At 48.6% G+C, this 24483-nt stretch overlaps 1 protein-coding gene across 1 annotated transcript in view; it reads left to right on the top strand.

Moving 5' to 3' along the window:
- BLK (BLK proto-oncogene, Src family tyrosine kinase) overlaps positions 1-22717 on the top strand; it is a 48341-nt gene extending 25624 nt beyond the window's left edge. Inside the window, exons 2-13 of the mRNA XM_090288963.1 lie at positions 4700-4808; positions 7669-7720; positions 9254-9347; positions 10497-10595; positions 11738-11841; positions 14003-14149; positions 14550-14702; positions 15131-15310; positions 16488-16564; positions 19181-19331; positions 20560-20691; positions 21410-22717. Coding sequence (XP_090145089.1) covers positions 4701-4808; positions 7669-7720; positions 9254-9347; positions 10497-10595; positions 11738-11841; positions 14003-14149; positions 14550-14702; positions 15131-15310; positions 16488-16564; positions 19181-19331; positions 20560-20691; positions 21410-21615 — 1503 coding nt within the window. The 5' untranslated portion in view covers position 4700 and the 3' untranslated portion in view covers positions 21616-22717. The remainder of the gene's footprint in view (positions 1-4699; positions 4809-7668; positions 7721-9253; positions 9348-10496; positions 10596-11737; positions 11842-14002; positions 14150-14549; positions 14703-15130; positions 15311-16487; positions 16565-19180; positions 19332-20559; positions 20692-21409) is intronic.
- Positions 22718-24483: the final 1766 nt, after the last annotated feature.

The following is a 24483-nucleotide window of genomic DNA, read 5'->3' as shown; positions in this document are numbered from 1 at the left end:
ATTTAATTTTAGGCATTTTCTTCTTTGTCAAGTTACTCAAGTGTTCAATTATATTGTTTAAGTGGATATAAATGTTTGCACAGGAAGTTTATAATTGATGGCAATATGGCTGGCCAAAGAGGGCTCGTCATTTGGGCAGGCGCAGAAGCAGGAGTCCAAGTTGGGAAAACTCTAGAAGCTGCTGCCAACTCACCCTTCTTTAAGTCAGGCAAATGGGAGAGGTCAGGAAAGGCCTGAGGCTCAGGCTGCCCTTGCTGGTTGCTAGGTGACCATTCTCAAGGATTGTGGCTGGCCTCAACTCCAGGCTTTATGCCCCTCTGTTGTTGGGCAAGTCATTCACATTCTATTTTTATGTTTCTGCTTATTAGGGGCCTGGCCAGGTAGCTCAGTTGGTTAGAGTGTCATCCCAATATGGTGGGGTTGTAGATTCCAGCCCCAGTCAGGGCACATACAAGAATCAACCAGTGAATGCATAAATAAGTGGAACAACAAATTGATGTATCTTTCTCTCTCTCACCTCTCTCTCTTCCTTTCTCTCTCTCTCTCTCTCAGATCAATAAGAGATTAAAAAAATAAAAATAAATGCTTACTATTAAAGAATTCTAATGAATATATGACATTATTTAAAAGAAGCTAAAAGTCACACGAAGACCTATCATGAAAAGTCGCATGAAGTCCTGTGACAAACACTACTCACATCTTAAGAAACACCTTTTCGGAACACTGCTTTGCATTAACGCCCACCCACTCACCCACACTACACATGGCTTTTTTAACTTTGTATTTTTCTGGAAGGAAGTCTTCAACCTCCTTTTTCTATCTCTACCTCTCCCACTAATAACCAAAGTAAACAACTTGGTGTTCACCCTCCCAAGACTCTCTTCATGTAATATGGAAGCATAAGAACATGCCTATGTGGGGCTTTCTCTTCTCATTCTTCACTGTTTCTAAACACGGGATAACCTCGTGCATTTCTTTGCATCCCGCTTTTCTCATGTAATGGCAAGTTGTAGGAAATCCTCTTAGCCTCGCTGCTGAAGATCTAGCACATTCTTTTAAATAGTTGCATAATATTTTATAGACTTTTGGAGTGCAGATTTATTCAACAATTCCCTAATTAGTGAGCAATTACAAACCTTTATTTTTTCACTGCAATTAACATTTAGATATCTCATATATTCTTATGTAATGGTGCTTTATTGCTCTGTGAGTCTCATAAAGTGGGATTATAAATCAAAGGTATGTATAAATTTTAATTGTAATTGAACTTGAAAGATTTTTTTTAAAAGGTCGACAATATTTTATATTTTACTTGTTTAATAAATATTTATTAAGCCAAGCACTGCTTTAGCAATTAGGATTCAACAGTGAATAGAACAAAGATCCCAGACCTCATGGAGGTTTTATCTTAGAAATGGAGTGGAGAAGAAGAGATGAAATGAAGATGACTTTAGTAAATACTTTTGTACCAGAAATGTTGGAAAACACATTTTCCCTTTCTTTACTGTCAACAATTGGCATTATCATTCTTTTCATTTTTCCCCAATGTATTGATGTACTATGATATTTTATTATCTTAATTTGCATTTTTAATCTCTAAGTAATTTTAACATTTTTTTACATTTTTATTTAGCTATTTGGATCTGTGTTGGATGAACTGCCTATTTATAATCATGCATTTTTCTATTGAGTGGATTGTATGCTAGGCCCATACTTCTTGTCAGTGTTTGTGAGCTCTGTGTGTATTATAAGTAGACATTTATCTGCTGTCTGCTTTGCAAATCTGTTCCCCAATCTATTGCGTATCTACTGACTTCATGATGGTTTAGTTCACCATACAATACCTTTAACATTTACAAATTTGTCTTTCTGTTATGACTGTGTTTTTTTGTTCTCTCTTACCTTCTGCTTATTTTATCTCTGTCCATTTTTATCTCCAAACTTTAAGTCATACAAATTGTTTTCTAAATGTTCTTCCAATTAAAATTTTTTATTTTATATATATTTTTCAATACACTTGGAATTTATCTTTTAATGTGGTATAAAGTAGGGGTCCAATGGTATATAACCATTTTCCCAATATTATTTATTAAAATAAACCCTCAATTCTCCACTGAATTAAAAGACAAGCTTTTACAATTCCTGTATGTACTGGAATCTTTTTGCATGTGTTTTGTTCTACCCCACTGGTTATCTGTCTATTCCTATTCCAATCTCATCCTATTTTGATTATGGTCTTCTTTTTCATAATTTTATTCAGTCATAGAAATCTTTAGAAAATTTTGTCCAGTTAAAAATTGTAACTTGTATTGAAAGTACATTTAATTTATATTAGGAACAAGAAAGATGTCATAATCAAGAGACAAAAGAGATTAAAATAATTATAAGACAATACTATGTAGAAGTTAATGGAAACAGGTTGGAAAATGTGGAAGAAATCAACGATCTCCTATAACTCACATAAGTCATCAAAATGGTGCAAGGAGGGAAAAAAGTGGGAACAGACAAAACTGGGATGTATACGAACAGATACATTTCATAGAAGAAATTAGAAATGTATTACATAGCCTACTATCTAAAAGGGCCCCGGGATCAGATGACTTATCAGCTAAGTTCTGTCTAGCCTTTAAAAAACAGATAGTCCTAATGTTGTTAAAGTATTCAATATCAAAGAAAAAAAGACAGAAGCCTCCCTGGTATATGTTATGAAGCCACCTCATAGACAAATCCCACCTGGGAATGTAGATTCTTATTTGAAATAAAATAGTTGCAAAAAGGATCCATACATGAATCAAAAAGACTAATGTATGATAACCAGCTTTTATTCCCAAATGCAAAGATGTTTTGATACCAGAAAATTTATCAACATAATTTATTACATCAACAAATTAAAGAAAAACTATCATATAGATACCAAATAGGCACCTGATAAAATTTGGAAGCCATTCCTAATATAAACCCATGATCCCTTATTCAAAATTCTGATGCCTGAGAAAGACAAGTACCACATGATTTCACTCATATGTGGAATCTAATGAACAAACTAACGAGGAAAATGCAGACAGACTCATAGGTAGAAAGCAGATGACAGCTCGTGGTGGAGATGGTTAGGGGGTAGAAGAATTGAGCAAAGAGGAAAAGGAACTCAAGGACATAGACAACGGTGCGGTGATTGCTGGGCTGAGGGGTATAATGGGGCTAAAATGTAATGTAAAAAAAAAAAAATAGAAAATGAAAAAAAAACAAAACAAAATCTGACACCCAAAAATCTCTAAACACTAAAATGTTGACTTATAATTTTGGCATTATATTTCATCTGATAAAGCTGATCTGAACTGACATAAAGAAACTACTTAAATACAGAAAGTATTATTTTTTTACAAATGTAGAGTATCACATATTTTGTATGCAAAGCATACTCAAAAAATACTTAATGGATTATTTGGTTCTCTGTCCTATATTTAGAATTATTATAGTCTTTTCCTTTTTCATGTTGAGTTTGAGGAGGAATAATATGAGGCACATGCCTTCAACTCTCTGGAAAATGCAAAACATTACCGTGTTTCGTTGAATCTATGACACCATTCCTTGGAAGGGTAGCATTTATTTTCTGTATCACTAAAGGAGGAAAAAATGCTGCTAATTACAATATGAACCATCGTCAATTGTAAAACATATTCCAGTTCCAGAGCGTCTGAAATGTGTCAAAGGTGCATCTCAGAGTCAATGAAATACAGTGCAGACATACAAGGGGCAATCAGGAATCCACCACCGGCCACATGGCCAGGCAGATGAGAGCAGGAGCTCAAGGTCTTTTCCCCTATAAACATCTGTGTCTTGGGGAGGCGCCAGGTGTGAGGTGGAGTGTGGAGGCCTGGAGTCAGAGTTGGTTCTATGTTGGTTAGTTGTTTGATCGTGGACCAGCTATTTAATGCCTCAAGCCATGGTCCTTGGAGAGTAGTAATATCTATGCACATGTAATTTAGAGTTGAATAGATGATACAAGGTAGGGCTTGTGACATTCCTAGTCAAGGGTAAGCCCTACCTAAATGGCAGCCCCTGGAAGGAAGGGGGTGGTGATAGTGGCCACAAATCTAGGGTCTTTCCCATGTCTGTCATCTTGTGATTCTTTCCCCAAGAAAAATCTTGACCATATTTCTCTCGCCTCTGAAGAAGATTCCCCAATATTACTGGAAAAACTGCAGTTGGCCTTAGATACCTGTGCTGTCTATGCGCCCTAAATTTATAACATCTGATCTGAGTATCTGAGCTGGAAAGGACCTTAGACATGTTCTAATGTGAGTCAAGAGAGATAATGTGTCTTTTCTGAGTGATTCAGTAAGTGGCAAATGACAACTAAATCCTAGACCACTAGACACTTTAGTCAGACTCTTTCTAGATGCCAAGGCTTCTGCCCCTGGGGGCTGCAGTTCACTCCATAAGTTTCTGGCCAGCTGATCTGTGTCTAAATCCAGTCACTTCTCTCTGGGCACTTCTTCCTGCTCTGGGAAAACAAAGGATGGATGCAAGCTTAACCCACCCTCACCCTGCTGACTTTAGGTCTGACTTTGAACTTCACTGTCCTCCACTTCCACCCAATTTTCTAATTGGCCACTTGGGAGGAGATAGGGGGAGCTCTTCTGTACAGAGGCTCTGAAGACCTACTCACATTGCCAATCTGCCGTGTGCTCTCTGACAGGATGGGATTGGTGAGCAGCAAAAAGCAGGTCAAGGAAAAGGGTGAGGGCCAATGGAACCCTGTGAAGGTCAGCACCCAGACCAGAGAGCCCCCTCCACTGCCACCTCTGGTGAGTGATTGCTATTCCCAGCTGAAGAGGGATGGGGAGGAGAGAGAATACAAAGCACATGAAGCTTCCTACGAGATGCTTCTTGCCTCCACCCAGCCCTAGCACCATTATCTTAATAACTCAAGTTTCCCACAAATAGATCCCCTCCAGTGTCACCCTAGCTCACACTCGTGTGACAGTATCATAGAATGTTTAACAGCCAGAATGCTGACATTTGAATCTGTTAGTTGTTATCGTCAAAGTAGCTTTCTTAACCCCCTTTAGTCTCGGTTTTCCCATCTGTCAAATGGGTAGAATAAAAGTACCTTTCTGATAAGACTGTAACAATATGCCATGTAGACATAAGTATGCAGTGCTATAATATATTGCATTTAGCACAAGACTAAACATGGTTACCTCCCAATAAGTCTTATCCAGTTTTCATGGGCAAGAGCAGCCTTGAAGAGAAAGAGAAATCAGAGTTTGGCTTGAGAAAAGGGTGTGGTAGAGAAGATTCTAGGGCATTTAGCAACATCTGCAGCCCCCAACCCTATCCAGAAGCTCCTGGCTCACTGTCCCCTTTCTGGTGTGGCAGCATTCCAAAGAGTTTAGTGCCCTGGGATGAGGCATCCTAAGATGAGAGAGTGCCTATGCTCACCTCCCCCACTGGCCCTCAAGTGTTCATGGGGCCTATCACAGTTCTGGTTTGTTTACAAGGCAGTTAGCATCCTTTGATGCTACTGGTTCCTAAAGATGCATTTTTAGATAATTGTTTGTGTCCCCCTTGCCTGGACACCTACCCCTTTTTGGTTTGGAGCAATTGGAAGTCATGCCTGGACTCCTCTCTCCTGCCCTCTCTTTCCCCACAGTCCCAACCAACTAGTCATCAATTCATCCCCACTGTGACCTAATGGGGGTGGTGATTGCTACTCCCATTTCTTAGATAAGCCAGGCCTCTTATCTGTGTCCCAACTTAGTGCAGGGTTTAGCATGTAACAATGAAATGTTTGTTGAATAAATGAATGATTGAAGGGCCATAGATTAATTATTGAGTCATCTGATTGAGTAAATCGGACTAAGATTGAGTCATTTCTTCAAAGTTATATGCTAATAAATAGTGGAGCCTGGAATATTTTTAACTTTTAAAAAGTCACATTATACATATTAATTATGGGGAAAAATTATCAATACTCATTGTCCTACCACCCAATGATACCCAGTGTTAGCATTGCAGAGCTCCTGCCCACAGACTTTTTTTTCTGTGTGTTATTTATGTATTTATATTTTCTGTATTTATGTATTTATATTTCCTTGGCTGGTTTGGCTCAGTGGATTGAGAGTCGGCCTGCGAGCTAAGTGTCGCTGGTTCGATCTTCCAGTCAGGGCACATCAGAGAAGGAAAACTCTGACTCCAAAAAACCTCCGCTGCCTTGCGGCATACCTCTTCAGGGGAAAGGCTAAGGGAGTAAACCCCGACAGAAAATCCGGAGCCGGAGTCCCTAAGGCGGTTTGACGTTGTAGTCAACACCGGCAACTCCTGCGGCGCACCTGAAGCCAAGCTGTATTGACTCCGTCTTTCCCTTGGACCCTTCAGCTGCGAAGAGAGGGGGGGTCTGCTGCATGGGCAACAGCAGACCCTCCATATTACCCTGCCCAGGCTCTGTAGCTTCAGCTTCACTGGAGAGGACACTCCAGCGTCATCGCAAGATGTCGATTCAACATGGGAGGAGACAGATACCGTGTCACTCCCGAGTCGGACTGCACAGCCATTCTCGGCGGTGCAGATAGACTCTTAAGAAGCTACACCATCGTCTCTCGAGACGGACGGCTGCCGACAACGACAACTATATTTTCTGTGGGACCATACTATACATACCATTTTGTGAAATGCTACTTCAAAATGGTTTAATAAATGTGGAGTTAAAAAAATTACTTATAACATGTATGTTAGGGTGAAAAGAGAATAAAATGAACAGTGCAGCCCCTCCCACCTTCAGGAGTAAAAAGTGACCATCCCACTGAAGGTCTCTGCTGTCCCCGAGTCTGTCCCCCTCACCAGAGGCCCCGCTGTTTGGGATGTGCCTATCATTCCTTAGCTTTGCTCTTTCTGTGTCATTGCATATGCATATATTCCTAAACACTACTTAGCTTAACTTTGCATATTGTGAACTTCAAATCAAATGAATCCAACAGCATGTGTTCTTCTGAGGCTTGGGTTTTAGATCCACATTTTTCTTTGTGAGCTCCATCCATGTGGACGCATGTAGCTATAGCTCATTAACTGCCACAGCTGTGTAGGGTTTCACTGCCCTGATTTATCTATTCTCTGGTGGTAGGTCATAAGGGTGATTTCCACGCTTGAATAATTTTTACCTAATTATTATGTTTTATTATTGTGTATTTCTGCTGGGAGCTGCCTTGTGCTTGTTTCCTGGTACACATATGCAGAAGTTTCTTGACAGGGTATATATCTAGGAATATATTTGTTGAGTTTTAGGGAAGTGCAGTTTTTAAATAATTGTCCTTGAAAACTAATACCGTTTTGCAACTTCATCGTTTAACGGCAGAGCCAAGATTTTAAGCCAGGTGATCAGGCATTTCCCCCCACCTCCAGCCCCCATCCCACAGCTGCCTCTGGCAGAGTTGGGGCATCCCGACATACCCCTCCTCTAAACGTGTATTTAGTCTGGGCAAAGGTGGCAGGTGTTCCCACAGCTGCTCGAGAGGGCGCTGGGGTCTGGGACATGGAAGTTCCCTGTGTGAGCTCCGGTGCCAGCAGAGCAGCTGCCCATGCTCCTGGCGGTCTCACCCACTGCCCAGCAGGCCCTGCCCAGGCTGCGGGGCACTGAACTGATGCAGGGGGCATGTATTTCTGCTCCAGGTCGTGTTTAACCACTTAGCTCCTGCACCTCCCGACACACACCCGGATCAAGGTAAGAAGGGGTTGCTTTTGAAACTGATGCTCTGCAGGCTACCGCTCCAGGCCCAGACTTTGTCCAGTTAGAATGGGGGCTCAGTGGGAGCCACTTCCTGGAGAGGAGTGGGCAGGGACCCTCTAGGGCTGGAAAGGAGAAGGCTGGGGAGGCCAAGGGAGAAGCAGGTAAGCCTGGGGAGCAGCTCTGTCCCACCTTTACCTGCCCTTGGGGGCCTCTCCAGCATCGGGGCACCGGTTTCTTTAGTGTACCTGAGCCTGGGTAGGTATTTCTTTAAGGACTTTACAAACAATAAATGAGCACAAAAAGACAAGAGTTACAGTGAATACAAGCAGCATCATTAAACACAGGCTTTCAAAGATCTAGCTCCCAACCTCAAAGGGTAAAGACCCACGGTTCTGCCTCCTCCCTCCCAGCCCCCTCTGTCTGTTCCACCTTGTTCCCCACAGTCTCAGCCCACTTTCAAAAGCCCCCTGCTGGCCTTCTTACCACCCTTGCCACCCTCCCTCACCCCCAGTCTCCACTTGCATTTTGGGGGGCAGAACTGTGGAGGTGAAGAGCAACTGACCTCGGCCTTCCTGGGTCAGGGGCTCAGGCCTCAGGAGGGGCTCACAGGATGGTGGCCACATTCTGACGTGGCTGCAGGAGGGCAGAACACCAAGCACCCCCACAGCTCCCTTCCTTCCGCATAGCGCCAGGAAGGCCAGCTTTTGGCACAAGAACTTGAATCTCAAAACCAGAGGGACCTCTGTCATCTGTTCCAACCCCCTCTTCCCACCAAGGGAAGGTAACTAGCCCAAGATCACATCAAGCATTAACGCCAAAGCTGAGTCATCCACCCCCAGGGAAGCTAGGTGGTCTAAAGGTGGCTTTTTCTAGGTGGATCTTGGCTCCCCAGAGCAGTGCAGAAAGCCTCATTGCCAGCAGTGGTCATTTGAAAGGTGCCAGCCAAGCTCCGGAGCCCTCTCTCCACCTCCATTCTAGGGACCACTAGCAAGCAGGGGAACTGCCAGCCAGAAGCACCATGATGGGACCCTGGACATGGCTACAGGTCTAAGTTACAGTTGTCATGTTCCAAGACCACTGCTCCCCTTGAAATAGAGACTGGAAGGAACAGGTGAGGAAGGGGGAGAGAGACGCTCATTTGCCTCCAAGAGGTAAGGGATCAGTCAACTCTGGCTTCCAAATTTGAGTCTACTGACATCCCTAGACCTCTAGCTATCCACTCCCTCACACAATGGCCCCATCTAAGCCTTAGGGTGTCTATGTGGGGCCTAGAAGGGAAGATTCAATGGGCTCAGAGGGGTATTATGTCCTTGTTCCCAGCAGTAAGGAGGTCAGGATGTCAGTCTGCTAGATAGAAACTTCTTCTGCATCAGTGAATGAAAAGGCTCTGCCTGGCTTCCCCTCTGTTCTTGCCTTTTCCTGACCCTCTTAGTAGCCAGAAGACAGCTTATGGCACAGATTTAGCTCAGCCCCTACCAGCAGCCCAGTGGGCCCAAGCGGTGGCCATCTCTTCCTTGTTCCCTCTAGAAGAGCATTTCGTGGTGGCACTGTATGACTACATGGCAGTGAATGACCATGAACTGCAGATGCTGAAAGGGGAGAAGCTGCAGATCTTAAAAGAGTAAGTTTCCAGAATGCCGTCTTGTGATCAGAGGTTCCTGTGGCTCCCTATCACAGCAGGACTCCCACCCCTCCACACATCTGCTCACTCAGCCACCATGCCCTCTATGGCTACACCCCTCCACGTATCTGCTCACTCCATCCACGTATCTGCTCACTCCATCCACCATGCCCTCTATAACTGCCTTCACAGTGTTTCCTCCATCGCCCAGCCCCAAGCCGTTACCTAGCATTTTCTTTATTGACTCATTTGTCTTCCTTCCATCTGCCTTACCAAAGTCTTCCTGGTAGGGTGGTTTCTTACTCTGCTGTCAAAATCTTACAGTGCAGTATCCAGATCTTGTATCACAGAAATGTATACTTGAAACCTATGTGATCTTATCACCCAATGTCACCCCAATAAACTTAATTTTAAAAATCCTACTCTTCCTTCAAAACCCGCCTCTGATGTCACCTCCTCCATGCAGCCCTCCTGATACCCATAGTGCTTAGTGGGGCCGCTCCATCACAGCTTTATGTTGGAGTAAGCTGTGTCCATATTTGTCTCTCTTGCCAGACAAGATTTCACACAGGATTCAACTTATAAAATCAGTTATAGTTTATTTCCACGGTTCCTTCTCAGAAACTCTTCCTTCTCAGAATCTGCTCTCCGACACCTGGATTGTCCTGTAGAGTCCTGAAGGCCTGCTTTGTTCTTGAAATCCTACAATGACCTTGAGTTAAAAGCATGAAACCTTGACCCTTTGACTGTCCATGGGCTTCCCTATTCCTGCTTTGATCAGCAGCGCTTCTTATTTGTCTCTTCTGTCCAGTCCCAATTTGCTCCCTACATTCTAAAGATGTTCATTAACCAAGAGGAAGGTTACTCACTATTAGACTGGGGCCCTAGTGGGTTGGTCAGGCTGTCTGGACAAACTGTCCCCTGGAGGCTATGCCATCCCCTTCTCCCACTGGTGAGTTAGAAATGACCCAGACAGCCCTGGTGTCACTGAGCAACTTGCTTAAGTTCCCTCTCCTCTGCCAGACTGTCTGCCTCTGTGAATCCTCTGCCTAGCAGGGATGACACCATGCTGTGGAGGCCCGTGAGCTGCTGCAGAGGGAGGCTCGTCTGGGCCAGCATCTCATTTTTGTTTTTCTCTTCTTCCCTTAGATCTGGAGACTGGTGGTTGGCCAAGTCTCTCATCACGGGAAGAGAAGGCTACGTGCCCAGCAACTTTGTGGCCCGAGTAGAGACCCTGGAAGTAGAAAAGTAGGTGGACAAGTGGAAGGCCAGTCAAAGCAGAGGTGTGCTCGCTGCTTCTGCTGTGCGGGCTGCTGTGCAGGGGGGCCAGACCATGGCCACAGAGTGGCCCATATGAACTCAGCATGGAGGAAGAAGGAAAGGGGCAGGGAGCTGGAACTCCTGGGAAAGGCTTGTCTGCTGTCCCAGACAGCGTTTCAATTGTTCTGTGATGTAAGGGAGTCTCTCCTCTGTGAGCACCCACTCTTCCCATCTGTAAAATGGGAACCCTCCCTTGCCTAACTTACCTGGACAGAAATGTCCCCAATGTCCCATGGCTGTGAGAGCTAACAAGGAGGCACTGAGATCAGCTACCACTCCTCTAGTGCCTCCGGTGGGCAGGGCTCAGGGGCTTGGACATGGGACAGCATGGTGGCCTCATTCAGAATTGAGTTATAGAGGAGAAGCCTTATCACAACCCACTTACACATAGCACCAGGAAGGTCTGCCATGGGCCTCGGCCATTCATTCACTCACACACAGGGCATTGAGCAAATAGGCTCCAGAGCCAGGCTCCATCCAAGGCCTGGGGAAGGTATAAAATGTGTAAGTTGTGGCTTCTCCCCAAAGGAGCTCGGAGTCTGTCAAACTCAGGAGCGAAGTGTGGGAACCGAGTTAGTGACCTCACCTGGTGTCCCTCATGTAGCGATGGTAGTAGCCCTTGGGAGGGTTCCTTGTCTGGCACTCCCAGCATGGAACAGCATACAGGACCAAGGGACACTTCCACACTGACCAGTCCAGGCTCAGGGGGCACATGGTGGGAATGATGCTTTGAGAGTCTACTTCAGAGGCCTGACCCCCAGGAGGGTGTGCTCTGAGAGGAAGTGGTTGGTGCCTTTTCCCACAGCAAAATTAACAAAAGGCACCCAAATAATGTTTCTGTTTCATTTCAAGAAAACATAAGTCCAGAAGTGGGAAGAAAAGGGAGCACAGACACCAAGAGGCATTTCATGGATCAGGCCGGGAGGAACGTTGGTTCAAGGTTAACTTGGGACAGGAACACGTGTTATATTTCTTGGGGGCAGAGGGACAGCTTAGGAGGGAGGCTTGGATAAGAATGTTCTGCAGAGCATGGCCACTCTCTAAGGCTTGCTGCCTTTGTCTTTTTCCAGGTGGTTCTTCAGATCAATTAGCCGGAAAAATGCCGAGAGGCAGCTTCTGGCTCCAGTCAATAACGTGGGCTCCTTCCTTATCAGAGAGAGTGAAACCAGCAAAGGTAAGTGTGGGCAGCTTTGAGTGCCTGTGTTGTAGAACATTTTAAATACATACAGAATCCGAGAGACTAGGATAATGGAATCCCTTGAACCTAACACCCAGCTTCAACAATGATCAACTCAGCCCATCTTGTTTCATGCATATACCCACCTATGCCCATTATTTTGAAGCAAATCCCAGATATCATGTCGTTTCACTCTGGAAATGATGTTTTTATCATTGCCTATGGCTAAGATGCCCTCTGCAGGGAAAGGGTCTCCCAACCTCAGTGTGGAGGAGGAAGGGGTTCTTTAAGGGTGGGGTCCCTCCTCCTGCTCTTGTCCATCGTGGGAAGCTAGGCCAAGGCGGGCACTGACCAGATGGAGCCGGGGCTTCAGGACTGCCCAAGCATCATCACCCCAACACACACAGCTATACACACGTCTGCACACATGCTCCTCAGAATTCCGAAGCAAGACCCCTTTGTCCATATCTGGAAGCCACACCCCATGACTGCAAGGCAGAGAAGGAACTCAGAAGCAGGGGGAGTAAGTTCTAGCCCCCTGTGGCCTCCAGGGTGTCTCTCAGCTTCTCAAGTGAAGACCCACTAGTTTCCCATCCCAAATGCAGGTAGTCTTTCCCGGATTAAGAAATCTCAGTCTCTGGGAACCCAGCCTGCATACCCTGTGCAGTCTGGAGGCAGGGCAGGGGGTCCACATTTTGAAGCAGGGGGTCCAAATTTTGTGATCCTGAAGCTGATAGGACTTGGAGATCCCCTTTAAGAAAAATACCAAACTGTAAAAAACGATATCAGAAACAGGCCCTTGAATGAGCCTGGACAAATGACGGGCTCTGAATTATGAGCTTGGGCAATGGGCTCTGCTGGAAGAGAGCGGGTCTCCGTGGCTTACCCTGAGTTCCCGCAGGCAGGGTGCAGCCGAGGAAATGGGGAGAAAAACCCTTGTCCTCGCTCCAGTGGCGCGAGGATGAATGAACTCACTAGAGCCACTCTTCAGTCCCTTAAATACTGGGGCAAAGCTGCGCCTACCCGGCGGGAGGTGGGGGAGAGAATTTGCAGCATGTGGCTGGGGCTGGGATTGCAGGCCTGGTGTGGGCTGTGTTCCCGGCGTGGTGCCCCGGTGGGACGCACGGCCTCTCGGCATCCTTTTTTAAGTAGGTGATGAGAGAGGCGAAAAGGTTAAGAGAGATGTGAGGGGAGAAGAGATTTGAAATAGAGTCATGGTCTGAGCGGAAAAGAAAGATGCCTGAAGACGAACAGCACATCCGAAAATCAAGTGTCCACACCCAGAAAAAGAGGTGCCCGCGCCTGACACCTGGCGAGGGAGGGTGGTACTGCTTGCCGTAGGCGCGCCCCTGGCAGAACCCTGGGGCCCCAAGCCTGCCCCCTTAACCAGCAGAGAGACATGGGGCAAGTGACTTCCCTCTTTTGGGCCTCAGCTTTCTCATATCACAAATAAGAGTGGGGTCGTGGCACCCAAAGAGCTGGATAGAGGCATTTTATGAGAACGGCAAGTTTATGGGAAGTTTCTACACTGAAGACTCATGCCTCGTTAACTTGCTCTTAAACGCGGGCATCTGTCAGCCCTTGTCTGCAGGAAAACATCAACACAGATGGCAAAGCACACAAATGTGTGAATGAACGTGAACAGAACCCCTGGGAAATAGCTGGTTATGCTCTCCTCCCTGGACAGGGTGCTTGAGGTTGAGATTCAGTGTTGCATGTGGTAGTGGTCAGCCTTTTCGGCCAGAATGAATGAATGAATGAATGAATGAAGCAATCAATCAATTAACCTTTTAGTCTCTCCAACAGCTCTACATTTCTCAATATTCCTTGGCAAAAGGTCCCCGAGTGATCAGGTGCCCAGTGGAGGGACGTCATGGCTCCAAAGAGACTGTCCTGCTGCTCCAGAGTCCTGTGGTTCCCTGGAGGAGGTTGGGAGACTCTAGGAGGAACATTAAGAACAGAGTCAGATGGAGCTGACAGGGAAAGCTCCCAGGTGGCTTGAGGCTGAGATGAAGAAAAAGATAGCTTATGGAAGTGGTCAAAACGGAGAGCAGAATTCAGGGAGCTATTCCCCAAGGCATTGAAATGAAGCCCAAATCCCAACTGCTTTTCCCTCTTTATGCCTTACTTCTCATGCATGTCTTTATTAACCCTCTAGGTGCCTTTTCCCTGTCTGTGAAGGACGTGACCACCCGGGGAGAGGTGATCAAACACTATAAGATCCGCTCCCTGGATGAAGGAGGCTATTACATCTCCCCCCGAAACACCTTCCCCACTCTCCAGGCTTTGGTGCAGCACTACTCTAGTAAGAGGGGCTTCTGATGGGGGCGGGGCTTGTGCCAGAGCAGCCCTTGTATCTCTCTATGGCTAAGGTCTCAAGATTGAGAAGCATTGATGCTATCTCGGAGTTTACAACTGTCAACATAGTGATTCAATGTCTGTGTACCTAATCTCTTCTACTGGATCTGCATTCAAGAACCTGGAGAGTAACGAGTATTTTCAGTCTTAGAGAGAGCAGGCCAATGATAGCATGCCTTGCTTTATGCAAAACAAGTGAAAAGAGCTGAGTGTGTGTGTGTGCACATGTACATATGCACACTTGGGGATGGGAGTGGGACTAGCAAGAAGGGGTGGTGGGCACAGCTGGGAAAGCTGTGAGTCTGGCCGCTCTGGTAACCTCCAGCCCCATCTCTTCCCTAATGCAGAGAAAGGGGATGGCTTGTGCCAGAAGCTAACCCAGCCCTGTGTGAGCCTGGCTCCTCAGAACCCCTGGGCCCAGGATGAATGGGAAATCCCGCGGCAGTCTCTCAAGCTGGTCAGGAAACTTGGGTCTGGGCAGTTTGGTGAAGTCTGGATGGGTGAGTATGTGCCATGCCGGGAGCCTCTCTCTCCCTGTTCTTAGCCCCGAAGCACAGAAGGCTCAGGATTTGCACAGCACATCCTGCTTCCCTAGAAAGTCTTGTGAGGGAGAAGGGACAGAGGCTTTGATACCCATTTCATAGACGAGGTGATGGAGACATAGAACATTGTTCCTCAACTTCCTGATGGAGGCTGAGACAGGCTGGCAACTGGCAGAATAAGCTGGCACATCCATCACCCGCAGGAGCTTGCCTTCCAGCCCAGGGCCACTGCCTAAGGCAGGTACCTGTAGCCTCAACCCCTACCCCCCAGCATCAGGATGGCTCCTGGAAGCTTCTGTAGATTATAGTTAAGGGATCATCTCCCACAGACTCTGCTGAATGGCTTCTTCATTCTCTCCCCCATCCCAACCCCTCTTCTGCTTCAGGTTATTACAAAAACAACACAAAGGTGGCCATCAAGACCTTGAAGGAGGGAACCATGTCTCCAGAGGCCTTCCTGGGTGAGGCCAACCTGATGAAAACTCTCCAGCATGAGAGGCTGGTTCGTCTCTATGCTGTAGTCACCAAGGAACCCATCTACATCGTGACCGAGTACATGGCCAGAGGTGCTGCCCCATGAGGGCTTCGGTCCCTCAGACAGAGGCAGGGAGGGGTGGGGGGAGGGCACAGGCTTGGGGGCCGAGAAGACAGAGACCCTTCTGCTGCCACAGGTTTGCCTGGCCAGGGACCCATGCAGGGGCTCACTGAGCCATAGGCTGGATGCAGGAGCCAATGGTCTGTGCATCTATGGTGTCCCACTGCATGGGATGGGAGGGGCAGAAGGTGAGAAACAAGAAAACAAGACATGTCGGTGGTTCTGCAGAGCTGTGTCCTCAGGTTGGGAATACTTGGAGTATGGTTTCTGTGCCCGGCACTGTTTGATGCCTGCCAGGGAGGACAGAGCATGACAAAGTTGAAAAAGCAGTAAGCTGGGCATCCAGAGATGGTTCGAGTCTCAGGTCTACCACTTACCAGCCATGGGAGCTGTTTCAGCCATATGAACGTTTTGCCACATGGTGGAAAAAGAGGTTGGGTGAGATGGCCTCTGAGGTCCACAGTATGGCCAAGCTCTCATGGGGCAGTGGGCTGGGGTCCAGCCTCTGCCTTTGACCTCCTTCTCACCTTTCCCATGATGCTGGCCACACACTGCTTCCTGCAGGATTCTAATGTGCCATGCCAATATAGTTCCTTAAATGTCACCATGAAGGGGGCCCCACCAATGACTTTCCTGCTCAGCTCTTAGCAACACCTCAAGTGAGTGTCCCTCCCAGCTTTTAGGTGCCACAGAGCACCTGCATTTGTCCCCTGCACCAAATCCTAGGGGACAGATCTCTTCATTCTGGTGCTCAGAGGTACAATCTCTACCAACAAAGAGTGAAGGAAGCAAGAATATTATGCCAGGAATGAGCACTAAACTTAGAATCAGAGAGCAGGTTCTGCTCCGGGCACCCTGGCTTGTCACCTTGACTGACTGAAACCTAACTTCCTGTGAGTAGCCATGAGCATATTAGCTGCCTCCTGGGGTGCTGTGAGGATGAACAGTGGAGTTCTGTAAAGCAGAAGGCACTCTGATGCTGTGGGTTGATTTCTTCTCTGTGGACAAGAGATCTAACAGAGCACCGCCTACTTCTGGCCCCAGGTGGAGATCAGCCCACAGCTGCAGGAGGCTGGCATAGCCAGGGAGGGGGCATGGCCAGGAAGGGGGCATTTACAGAAGTCCAGCTACAACTTCTCCTTCCTTAGGATGCTTGCTGGATTTCTTGAAGACGGATGAAGGTAGCAGATTGTCCCTCCCAAGACTGATCGACATGTCGGCCCAGGTTTGTGAGCTACCAAGGGCAGCAGAGCGTGAGCGCCAATGCCCTCATAGGGGCCAAGGCCTCTAGGTCTCTCCTCCCTGTCCTGTGGCTTAATAAAAGCAACTATTTAGAGGTTGTACCTGTCTAGTTTAAGGTGGGGAGCGAAGGACAAAAAACCCAAAGTAATAATGGCTTAAATGTGTAAGCATCCAAAGGTGGGCAGTCTGGGGTGGTAGATAGGTCTGCCCCTCAAAGTCACAAGAACCCAGGTTTTTTCCACCAGCCAGATATTTTAGCACATCATGTAATTGCCCAAGGTGGATGCTCATGCTAGACCATCTCCTCCTCTTCTCAGTCAGCAGGAAGAAGTAAAGGGGGTTGAAAGCCCACCTTCCTCCCTAGAGATATGTCCCTGAAGTCACCCACTACACTTGCTCTTACATCCTCCTGGCCAGTCACCTGGCTACACCTAGCTGCAAGGGAGCTTGGGAAATGATTAGATGAGGCGGGTTCTATCAATAAGGAAGAGAGAGAGAACAGATGTTGGTGTGGAAAACCCAGAGAGTTTGCACGAATTCCATTTAATGTGGTAGGCAAGTGTTTCGTGGTGACCTCATTTCTTCCTCAGATGGTGCCCATAAATGCCTTCTGAAGCAGGTGGAAAAATAGAGAGGAGGGAATCTTTCTTCCCTAGGAATTTTAGCCAGGGGTTCTAGCTGGCAGGAAAATCCATCTGGTATCCCCGAGTGTGTGTCTGTTAAAACTGGAACTCTCAGCAGAAAATCTGTGGTCAACCTGTGAGACATTTAAACACATGCACACATCCGGCTACAGAAAGAAAACTTCTCCCCATCCCACAGCACCCCTCCCCACCCTGCTGGCCTTATCTGCTATTAGTATCAATGCAGGAACTGAGGTTGCCACAACCTTTTTTCCACTGAAAGCTTTGAGGGGGCTGGTGGGATGGTCTCGGAAAATTAGTGCTGGTTACCGGTTTCAAACCACATAAGAGCAATAAACCTGTGAACGCCATTCTTGCTTTTCCTCTTCTCACTCTCCCCTGTCTTGTCTTCAACCCCTTGATAAATCTTGGGTCACCCAGGGGCAAAAGATGTGAAAAGCCACCTCAGTCTATATGTAGCTGTGGTCAAGATGCTGAGAGTTAAGAAAGCAAAAATCAGAACCTCCCAGGTGATCAGTTTCTAAACACCTTGCCACGTGTGCACATACGCACTCACACACACACTCACACTCAATGCCCTTCTGGGTGTTCCTTTTCCTGCTCTACGGGATAAAATACAGAGCTCCCCTCCAACCATAACCCCAGGTGCCTTACGTTGCAGCCACATGGCAGCTCCTTAATGACCTGTGAGCCTTTGCCTCTCTTTTCAGAATGCCTTTGACTCTCTTCTCGCCTGGAAGACTCCTAATCAGTGTTCATGACCCAAGTCAAGTTTTCCTGGACAGAAAAGTGTTGGAGCACTTAGCTCATATGTTCTTGTTAGCATCATGCATGGTTGATTCTTCTCCTTGAAAGAAGATCTGGGTCCTACTCAACCTTTTTTTAATTTCCAGTACTGCTCAATCCATATTTTAAAATAGGATGAGTACTGCTAAATGCTGTCCAGATATAAGATATTTGGTACTTAGCTTTAGAGTCCCCACAGTACCATAACAGTAAATGTGTGTTGATGGAATAAATGAATGGATGAATGGGTGGATTCATGGGTAAACCAATACAAATGGAAACAGATGAGAGGTGGGATCAATCCCAGTGCTCGCTTTTTGCCACCACAGGTCTGAGAAGACAAACTGGCTTTCTAGTCTCTGCCTCAGTTTCTTCATCTATCAATAGGGGTGCAGGGAATAAAGCCCGAGTGCATTTCCTTGGCTAAAGGGCACACGGGCAGCACAAACAGCTGTACCAGGCCTCACACTGCTGATGGGGGACAGACACGGAGTCTCTCCTCTTTTCTGTCTCTGTTCCATCAGGACCTGCCCCCACTTCCTGAGGGCCTGCCCTGGAGCAGTGCAAGGTCAGGTTCTCATACACGTGCCTCATTTAATACTCATCTCAGCCCCTTTCCTCATCTTCCAATCAGTTGAGTGACATTCTAGGGAACTTAAACAACATGCCAGGGGTCAACAATTCCAAACTGGGCACCTTGCTCCCAAAACAGCACTTCCAACTGGCCAAGGAGATGAAATCCTTTCCTTTTCTCCTCCCCCTCCTGCCTCCTCCTTTACTTCTCCTCCCCTGTCAAGAGACCTCCCTTTTCTCCTGCCTTCCTTCTGTTGTCTTCCTCCCCTGCAGACAGTAGCCCTTAGTGAGGGGTACAGTAGCCCTTAGTTCTGATGTCTCTGGCTTTCTGAGCTTTTAGGGGACAGGGATGTGTAGCTTATCTGGCTGAGGAGCAGTTGAAGCCATCTTTCTGGCCCATTCAAGAATCACACACACACACACGTGCACGCATGCATTCCTTCCCCTTCCAGGATGGGAGAGGACGGAGGCTACTTCTACAGACAGGGTGGTGGTGAGGGTGGACCAGGTCCTTCCTCTCCCCAATAGGAGCTTTGCAAGGGACACTGGATGGGCTTACTCCATGCTGCCCTTCTCTGTGTGGCATGTTCCTGCAGATTGCTGAAGGAATGGCGTATATCGAGAAAATGAATTCAATCCACCGGGACCTCAGGGCGGCCAACATCCTGGTATCTGAGACCTTGGGCTGCAAAATCGGTGACTTTGGCTTGGCTCGGATCATCGACAATGAATACACTGCCCAAGAGGGTGAGCAGAGACTCCCAACCACAGGGAGACCTTGGGCCTTAACCTCTCCCAACTCCCCAAACCCCTCAGACTTCTCCCTGTCACTGCGTGGCAGAGCCCTGTGTGAAGAGATCAGAGAACTGTGGCCTTGCCCCTGGGTAGGTCAGCATTTCCCTAGCTATGCTCTGCAGAGCGCTAGTGCCTCCTGAGGAATGCTTGTGTGCCGAGGTAGGCTGGGAAATACTGCAAAGTCCATCCAGCGCCCCCTTGGTGATTTCCAATGCACACCAGCATGCTGAAGGCCCTGAGAAGTCCTGCAGCAAAGAAACTGGACATTTGCTCCACCTGGTGTCCTCCAAACTAATTCGAGCCCACTATACTTTTCCACTTATTGTCTATTAACTTCCAAGAACTAGGGTTTCAAAGACACACTTTAGGAAACACTGCTCTGAAACGTGAGCATCAAAACCCTATACCTGAATTAGGTTTCCACAGTGCCCTTGGTTTACTCTGTTAGTACAACTGGAGTAAAAATCCTCTTCACGAGAGGCACTGAGGTGGTCACATACATTGATCAAGCAAGCTAGCCAGCCGTCTTAGCTGAACACATTAATCAGCGGATGTGGAGAGGATCCATGTGCTGGTTCCCTGAGGGAACTGCAGGCTGGCTGGGAGGCTGGGAAAATCAGGAGGGGGGGGGCGACCAGGCGCTGAGTGATGCCATGGGCTCTGAATGCCTACCGGCTGCAGCCATCTGCAGGGCTTTGTGGGGCAGCAGGATTTGAATTCCCTCCTCACTGTGATCCTCAGAAGTACCTAAGTCATGTGCCATCATTTCTATCTTGCAAGAAAGGGTTAATGAGGCAGGGGCAAGTGAAAGTGACTTGCCCAAGCCCTGAGTTCCTGCTATTAATGAGGCCAGGTCAGGGAGAAAGGGATGCCTCTGTCTAGATAGAAATACATCGTGACTGCCCAGTGAAGCCCACTGGGCAAGGACCCAGACAGGGTGATGGGAGTGATATTTGTGTCCACATTGTCTTTTCATGCTGCGGCCCCCAGTGTCTGCACATGCCTGGTCATGTGTCCTAGTAGCTGTCAGTGACTTCCTGGACAAATCTGTCATGCAGGGCAGGCCAAGCCCTCAAAAGGGTTGTGGGGTGGGGGGAACAGCAAAGGGGGAGTGGGGTGAGCCTGTGGGGTCTGTCGGTCAGTCATGGCCTCACGAAGCTGTTCGTGGCTTTTCCCACAGGGGCCAAGTTCCCCATCAAGTGGACTGCCCCGGAGGCCATCCAGTTTGGGGTGTTCACCATCAAAGCAGACGTGTGGTCATTTGGCATCCTCCTGATGGAAATCATCACTTATGGGCGGGTACCCTACCCAGGTAGGCAGTTGCGTCCTGCAGTGACCCGCGGGTTCCCTGCTATCCTGGGATGGCTGTGATGGCAGGTGTCCCTCCCTTGTGCCTGGGGCTGCCCAAATATGTGTCAGAATAAAGTCTTGACAGCGGGGACAGAAACCCAGGCATACCAGTCTGGGGCAGGCGGTTCTTACCCTTTCTTCAACATTGATCCCAACAATAGGACCATGTCCCCTTCCTCCAGCAGGGGTCAATCAGCCCCCAAACCTGGAATTAAGTACAGGTCAGGGTCTGAACTCATTTACTCCCGATTGGTTTGTGCTCAGCTCAGGATAGATGGGTGTCCCTTCCTTGGCCTTATGCCTTGGTGTACTCCCAAAAGCCCACCCTGATTGTAAAAGCCCCCAGCCCTAGGTTAGAAGGGCTTGGGCAGCTGAGCAGTCTCTCCTAGTTAGTGGGTGGTGCGTTTTCTTGGAGTACCTGCCCAGTGAGTGACGGGCTTCGGCTGTGTGCCGGGCAACCACAGATAAGACAGGTGGGGTCCTATCCATGAAGGGACTGCTCGCACCAAGGAGAAAATCTACAGCCTCGTTTCCCTCCGGGCAATGAAAAGTAAATAAAGGGGTGTGTAAATGTGGCATCAGGCTGGCAGCCAGGTAACCTGCAAGGGAGGAGACGGTGGTCTCCTCCTCACTGGCCCCTGCAGCCCTTCAGCCGCGCTCTGCGTCCCCTCCACCTCCAGGAATGAGCAACCCCGAGGTCATCCGCAACCTGGAGCGGGGCTACCGCATGCCGCGCCCGGACTTGTGCCCGCCGGAGCTGTACCACGGCGTCATCGCCGAGTGCTGGCGGAACCGGCCCGAAGAGCGGCCCACCTTCGAGTTCCTGCAGTCGGTGCTCGAGGACTTCAACACGGCCACGGAGCAGCAGTACGAGCTGCAGCCCTAGCCCGGCTGTGGGACTCGTCAGTGCTGCGGGGCTCCCCAATCCCAGCATCACAGCTCCGCGACGGCGCGCACTGGAGGCCGGACCCGTAGAACTGACGAGGCAGGTTCACCTCGCGGCTCTTATTTCAGCCCCACACTGGCTGGAGAGGCTGGGAGGGACTGGTACGCCCTTTATTTAGATGAGGAAACTAGAGGTGGCCTAGCGGGTGGTCCCACTCTGAGCGGGATCCCATCGCACGCAGTCTCCCCCTTCTGGCTGTGTGTCCTTGGGCAAGTTACTTGGCCCCTCGGCGCCTCGGCTTCCTCCGTTGTACAACAGGAAGAATTGTTATAGTACCTACCTCGTATATTTCTCGTAAGGAGTACATTAGTTAACCCCGGTGAGATGTTCAGGACAGTGTCTGGCACACACCTGACACACCCTCAAGTGTTTGTAGGATAAGGCTCCCCTGTGCTGGCACAGGTGACCAGGAGTGCCTTGCTCCCACCTGCGCGCCCCGCCTCCCGCCCGAGGCTCCCTTTCGCCCACCCCAGAAGCGGAACTTGGTCCTCTCAGACGTCGGCTGCGAAAAGCGTCCACCCGCTTCGGCTCTGGGAGGGGATCCCTGACGTAGACGGCGCTCCAGGGCTTTGGGACTTCTCTGTAATTAAGTCACGCGATCTGACCTTTTCCGTTTCGTTACTGGTGACAAGCCTGGTCATCGCACCCATGACGTGTATGGACGCATGAGTGGCTCCGCAAGGGACTCGCGAATGATAGTTTCCGGTGGAGATCAAACCCCGAGTCCCAGGACTACAGCGCAGAACAACTGTCACTGCCTTTGAGCAGGGCCGGCAGGTGGCGCCCTCACCTCAGAAATCTTTACTCCAGGTTTGAGTCCTGGGATCCCCTCTGCTCAGCAGCGCTTCAGAGCTGACAGCGGGAGCCGCGCTGCTTGCCTCTTAGGGACGCGCACACACGCAAAGAACAAGCGGCCGGGGCTCCGAGTCCCGGACACACCAGGCGCACAAACAGTGATCGGATCGCGATGGGATGCTAGCGCCCGGGAACATGAGAGGCTCCGCACTGCTCACGGAGGATCCTCATTTGTCATGATTTTGTTTTGCTTATACTAATTTTTTTTTTTTGAGCAGTTACAGAAAAATAAGTAGAAAGTACAGGAAAACCCATTTCCCCCTCGTCCCTGCCCCCATTTCCTCTATTATTAACATCTTACAAAAGTATGGTACATTTGTTACAAATGATTAGCCAATTTTAACAGATTATTGTTAACTAAACTCACAGCCTCCATTAGGATTCACTCTGTGTGTTTTAAGTATTCTCCCATGGGTTTGGTCAAATGTGTAATGACATGTCTTCACCATCACACTATCACACAAAATAGTCTCGATGCCCATGAAATCCCTTGTGCTCAATTTATTCATCCCTCCCTCACCCCCTCTGAACCTCTGGCCACCAACTACCCATGTAGTGCCTCCTCTGATCCTGTGACAACCCAAGGAGGTATGATTATTGCCATCTCATGTACAGAGAAAGAAACTGAGGCACAAAGAGCTTACCTGGTGTTCCCAAGGTCACGCCGCTCATTAGTAGCAGGATGGGGATGTGGACCCCAGCAGACCTGTGGGGCTGTGGTGTCAGAGCAGGTGGGGGTGCTGAGCATGGAGAACCTCACTAGAGGCATCACCTCTGCAAGTGAACAGAGGTAACTGAGCGAAGAACTCTTTTCCATAAATGAGGAAACTGGCAGAGACTCCACACCACCAGTGTTGCCCAGAGGCTGTTCGCTGGCCAGTGCTGGACCTTTCTTTGCCCCCAGCAGCTGCCATACATGCTGTGTAGAGAGTACGGCATTCTCAGAGTAGGGTCGTCTGCAAAGGCAGGTCAGGCAGGCTCCTTGAGCAGTTCCCAAGTGGATCCTGGGGGTGGGGTGGGGGTGTGATCAAACTGGGGCTTGGACAGATCTCCCCCAGGATGTCCAGGGTGCTGGAGGTAGAGGGCCCCCGAGGGCTCCGGAGAATTGCCTTGGACCTCCTCCCCTGGAACTGAGGGCTCTTCTGGGGAGGTGACTGTTAAGTCCCTCAGAAAAAATACTTCACTCAGCCTCCCCTCAACCTCCAAGCACTTAGCACCCACTTTCTGTCTCCCTAGCAACTCTAGGAATTGGGGCTTCCTGGCCCAGGACCTGGGGCAAGGAGGTGTGACTGGTGGGAGCTAAGCTGGAATGCGGGATGTCAGAGAGCCGGCTAACCTGCAGCGGGTGGGTGCATCGGACAGGCACAAATCTGAGTCGGGGTGCTCATGGATGACAAGGGCCCTGAGAGGGCCTGTGGGTGCCTTCAAAGGTAGGGCTTGGGAGGGACCATATCTGTAGGATGTGGAATGAATCCCTCCTGCTGACTTCACAGCCCAGACCTCAGGCCTAAGCACCACCTCCCGCCTTCCACAGCCTCTCCGAAGAGGGCCCTGGCTGTCCAGGAGCTGGAAGGCCTGGGGCTGGCTTGCCACCTCTCTGGACCCCACCACCTTCCCTTGAAGGTGAAGGGAGTCACTCAGTGCCAGCCAACCTCACTCTTCATGAAAATCACCTCAACAGTTTTAAAACCCACGTGACTAAACACTTCTCAGTCTGAGATGCTGATCTAGCAGGTGTAAGGCAGGATCTGGAAGCTTCATCATTTCTAAGCATCCTGTGTGATTCTAGGCTTAGACCTTGGTTCTCAATCCTGGATGCATGTACACATCACTGTGGGGTGAAAGTTGAGCGGGGTCTGGGACACTGTCGGTGGGGGAGGCACATTAAAAATACCGGGGCCAGGATTCCAGGTGAGGCCTGGCCATCAGCACATTTTATTTTATTTATTTATG

This window comes from Furipterus horrens, unplaced genomic scaffold, assembly GCF_987537825.1.
Source record: "Furipterus horrens unplaced genomic scaffold, mFurHor1.1.pri manual_scaffold_10, whole genome shotgun sequence".
NCBI lineage: Eukaryota > Metazoa > Chordata > Mammalia > Chiroptera > Furipteridae > Furipterus > Furipterus horrens.
Note: the sequence above shows the minus strand (reverse complement) of the source record. Positions and strands in the feature narration are given on the sequence as shown.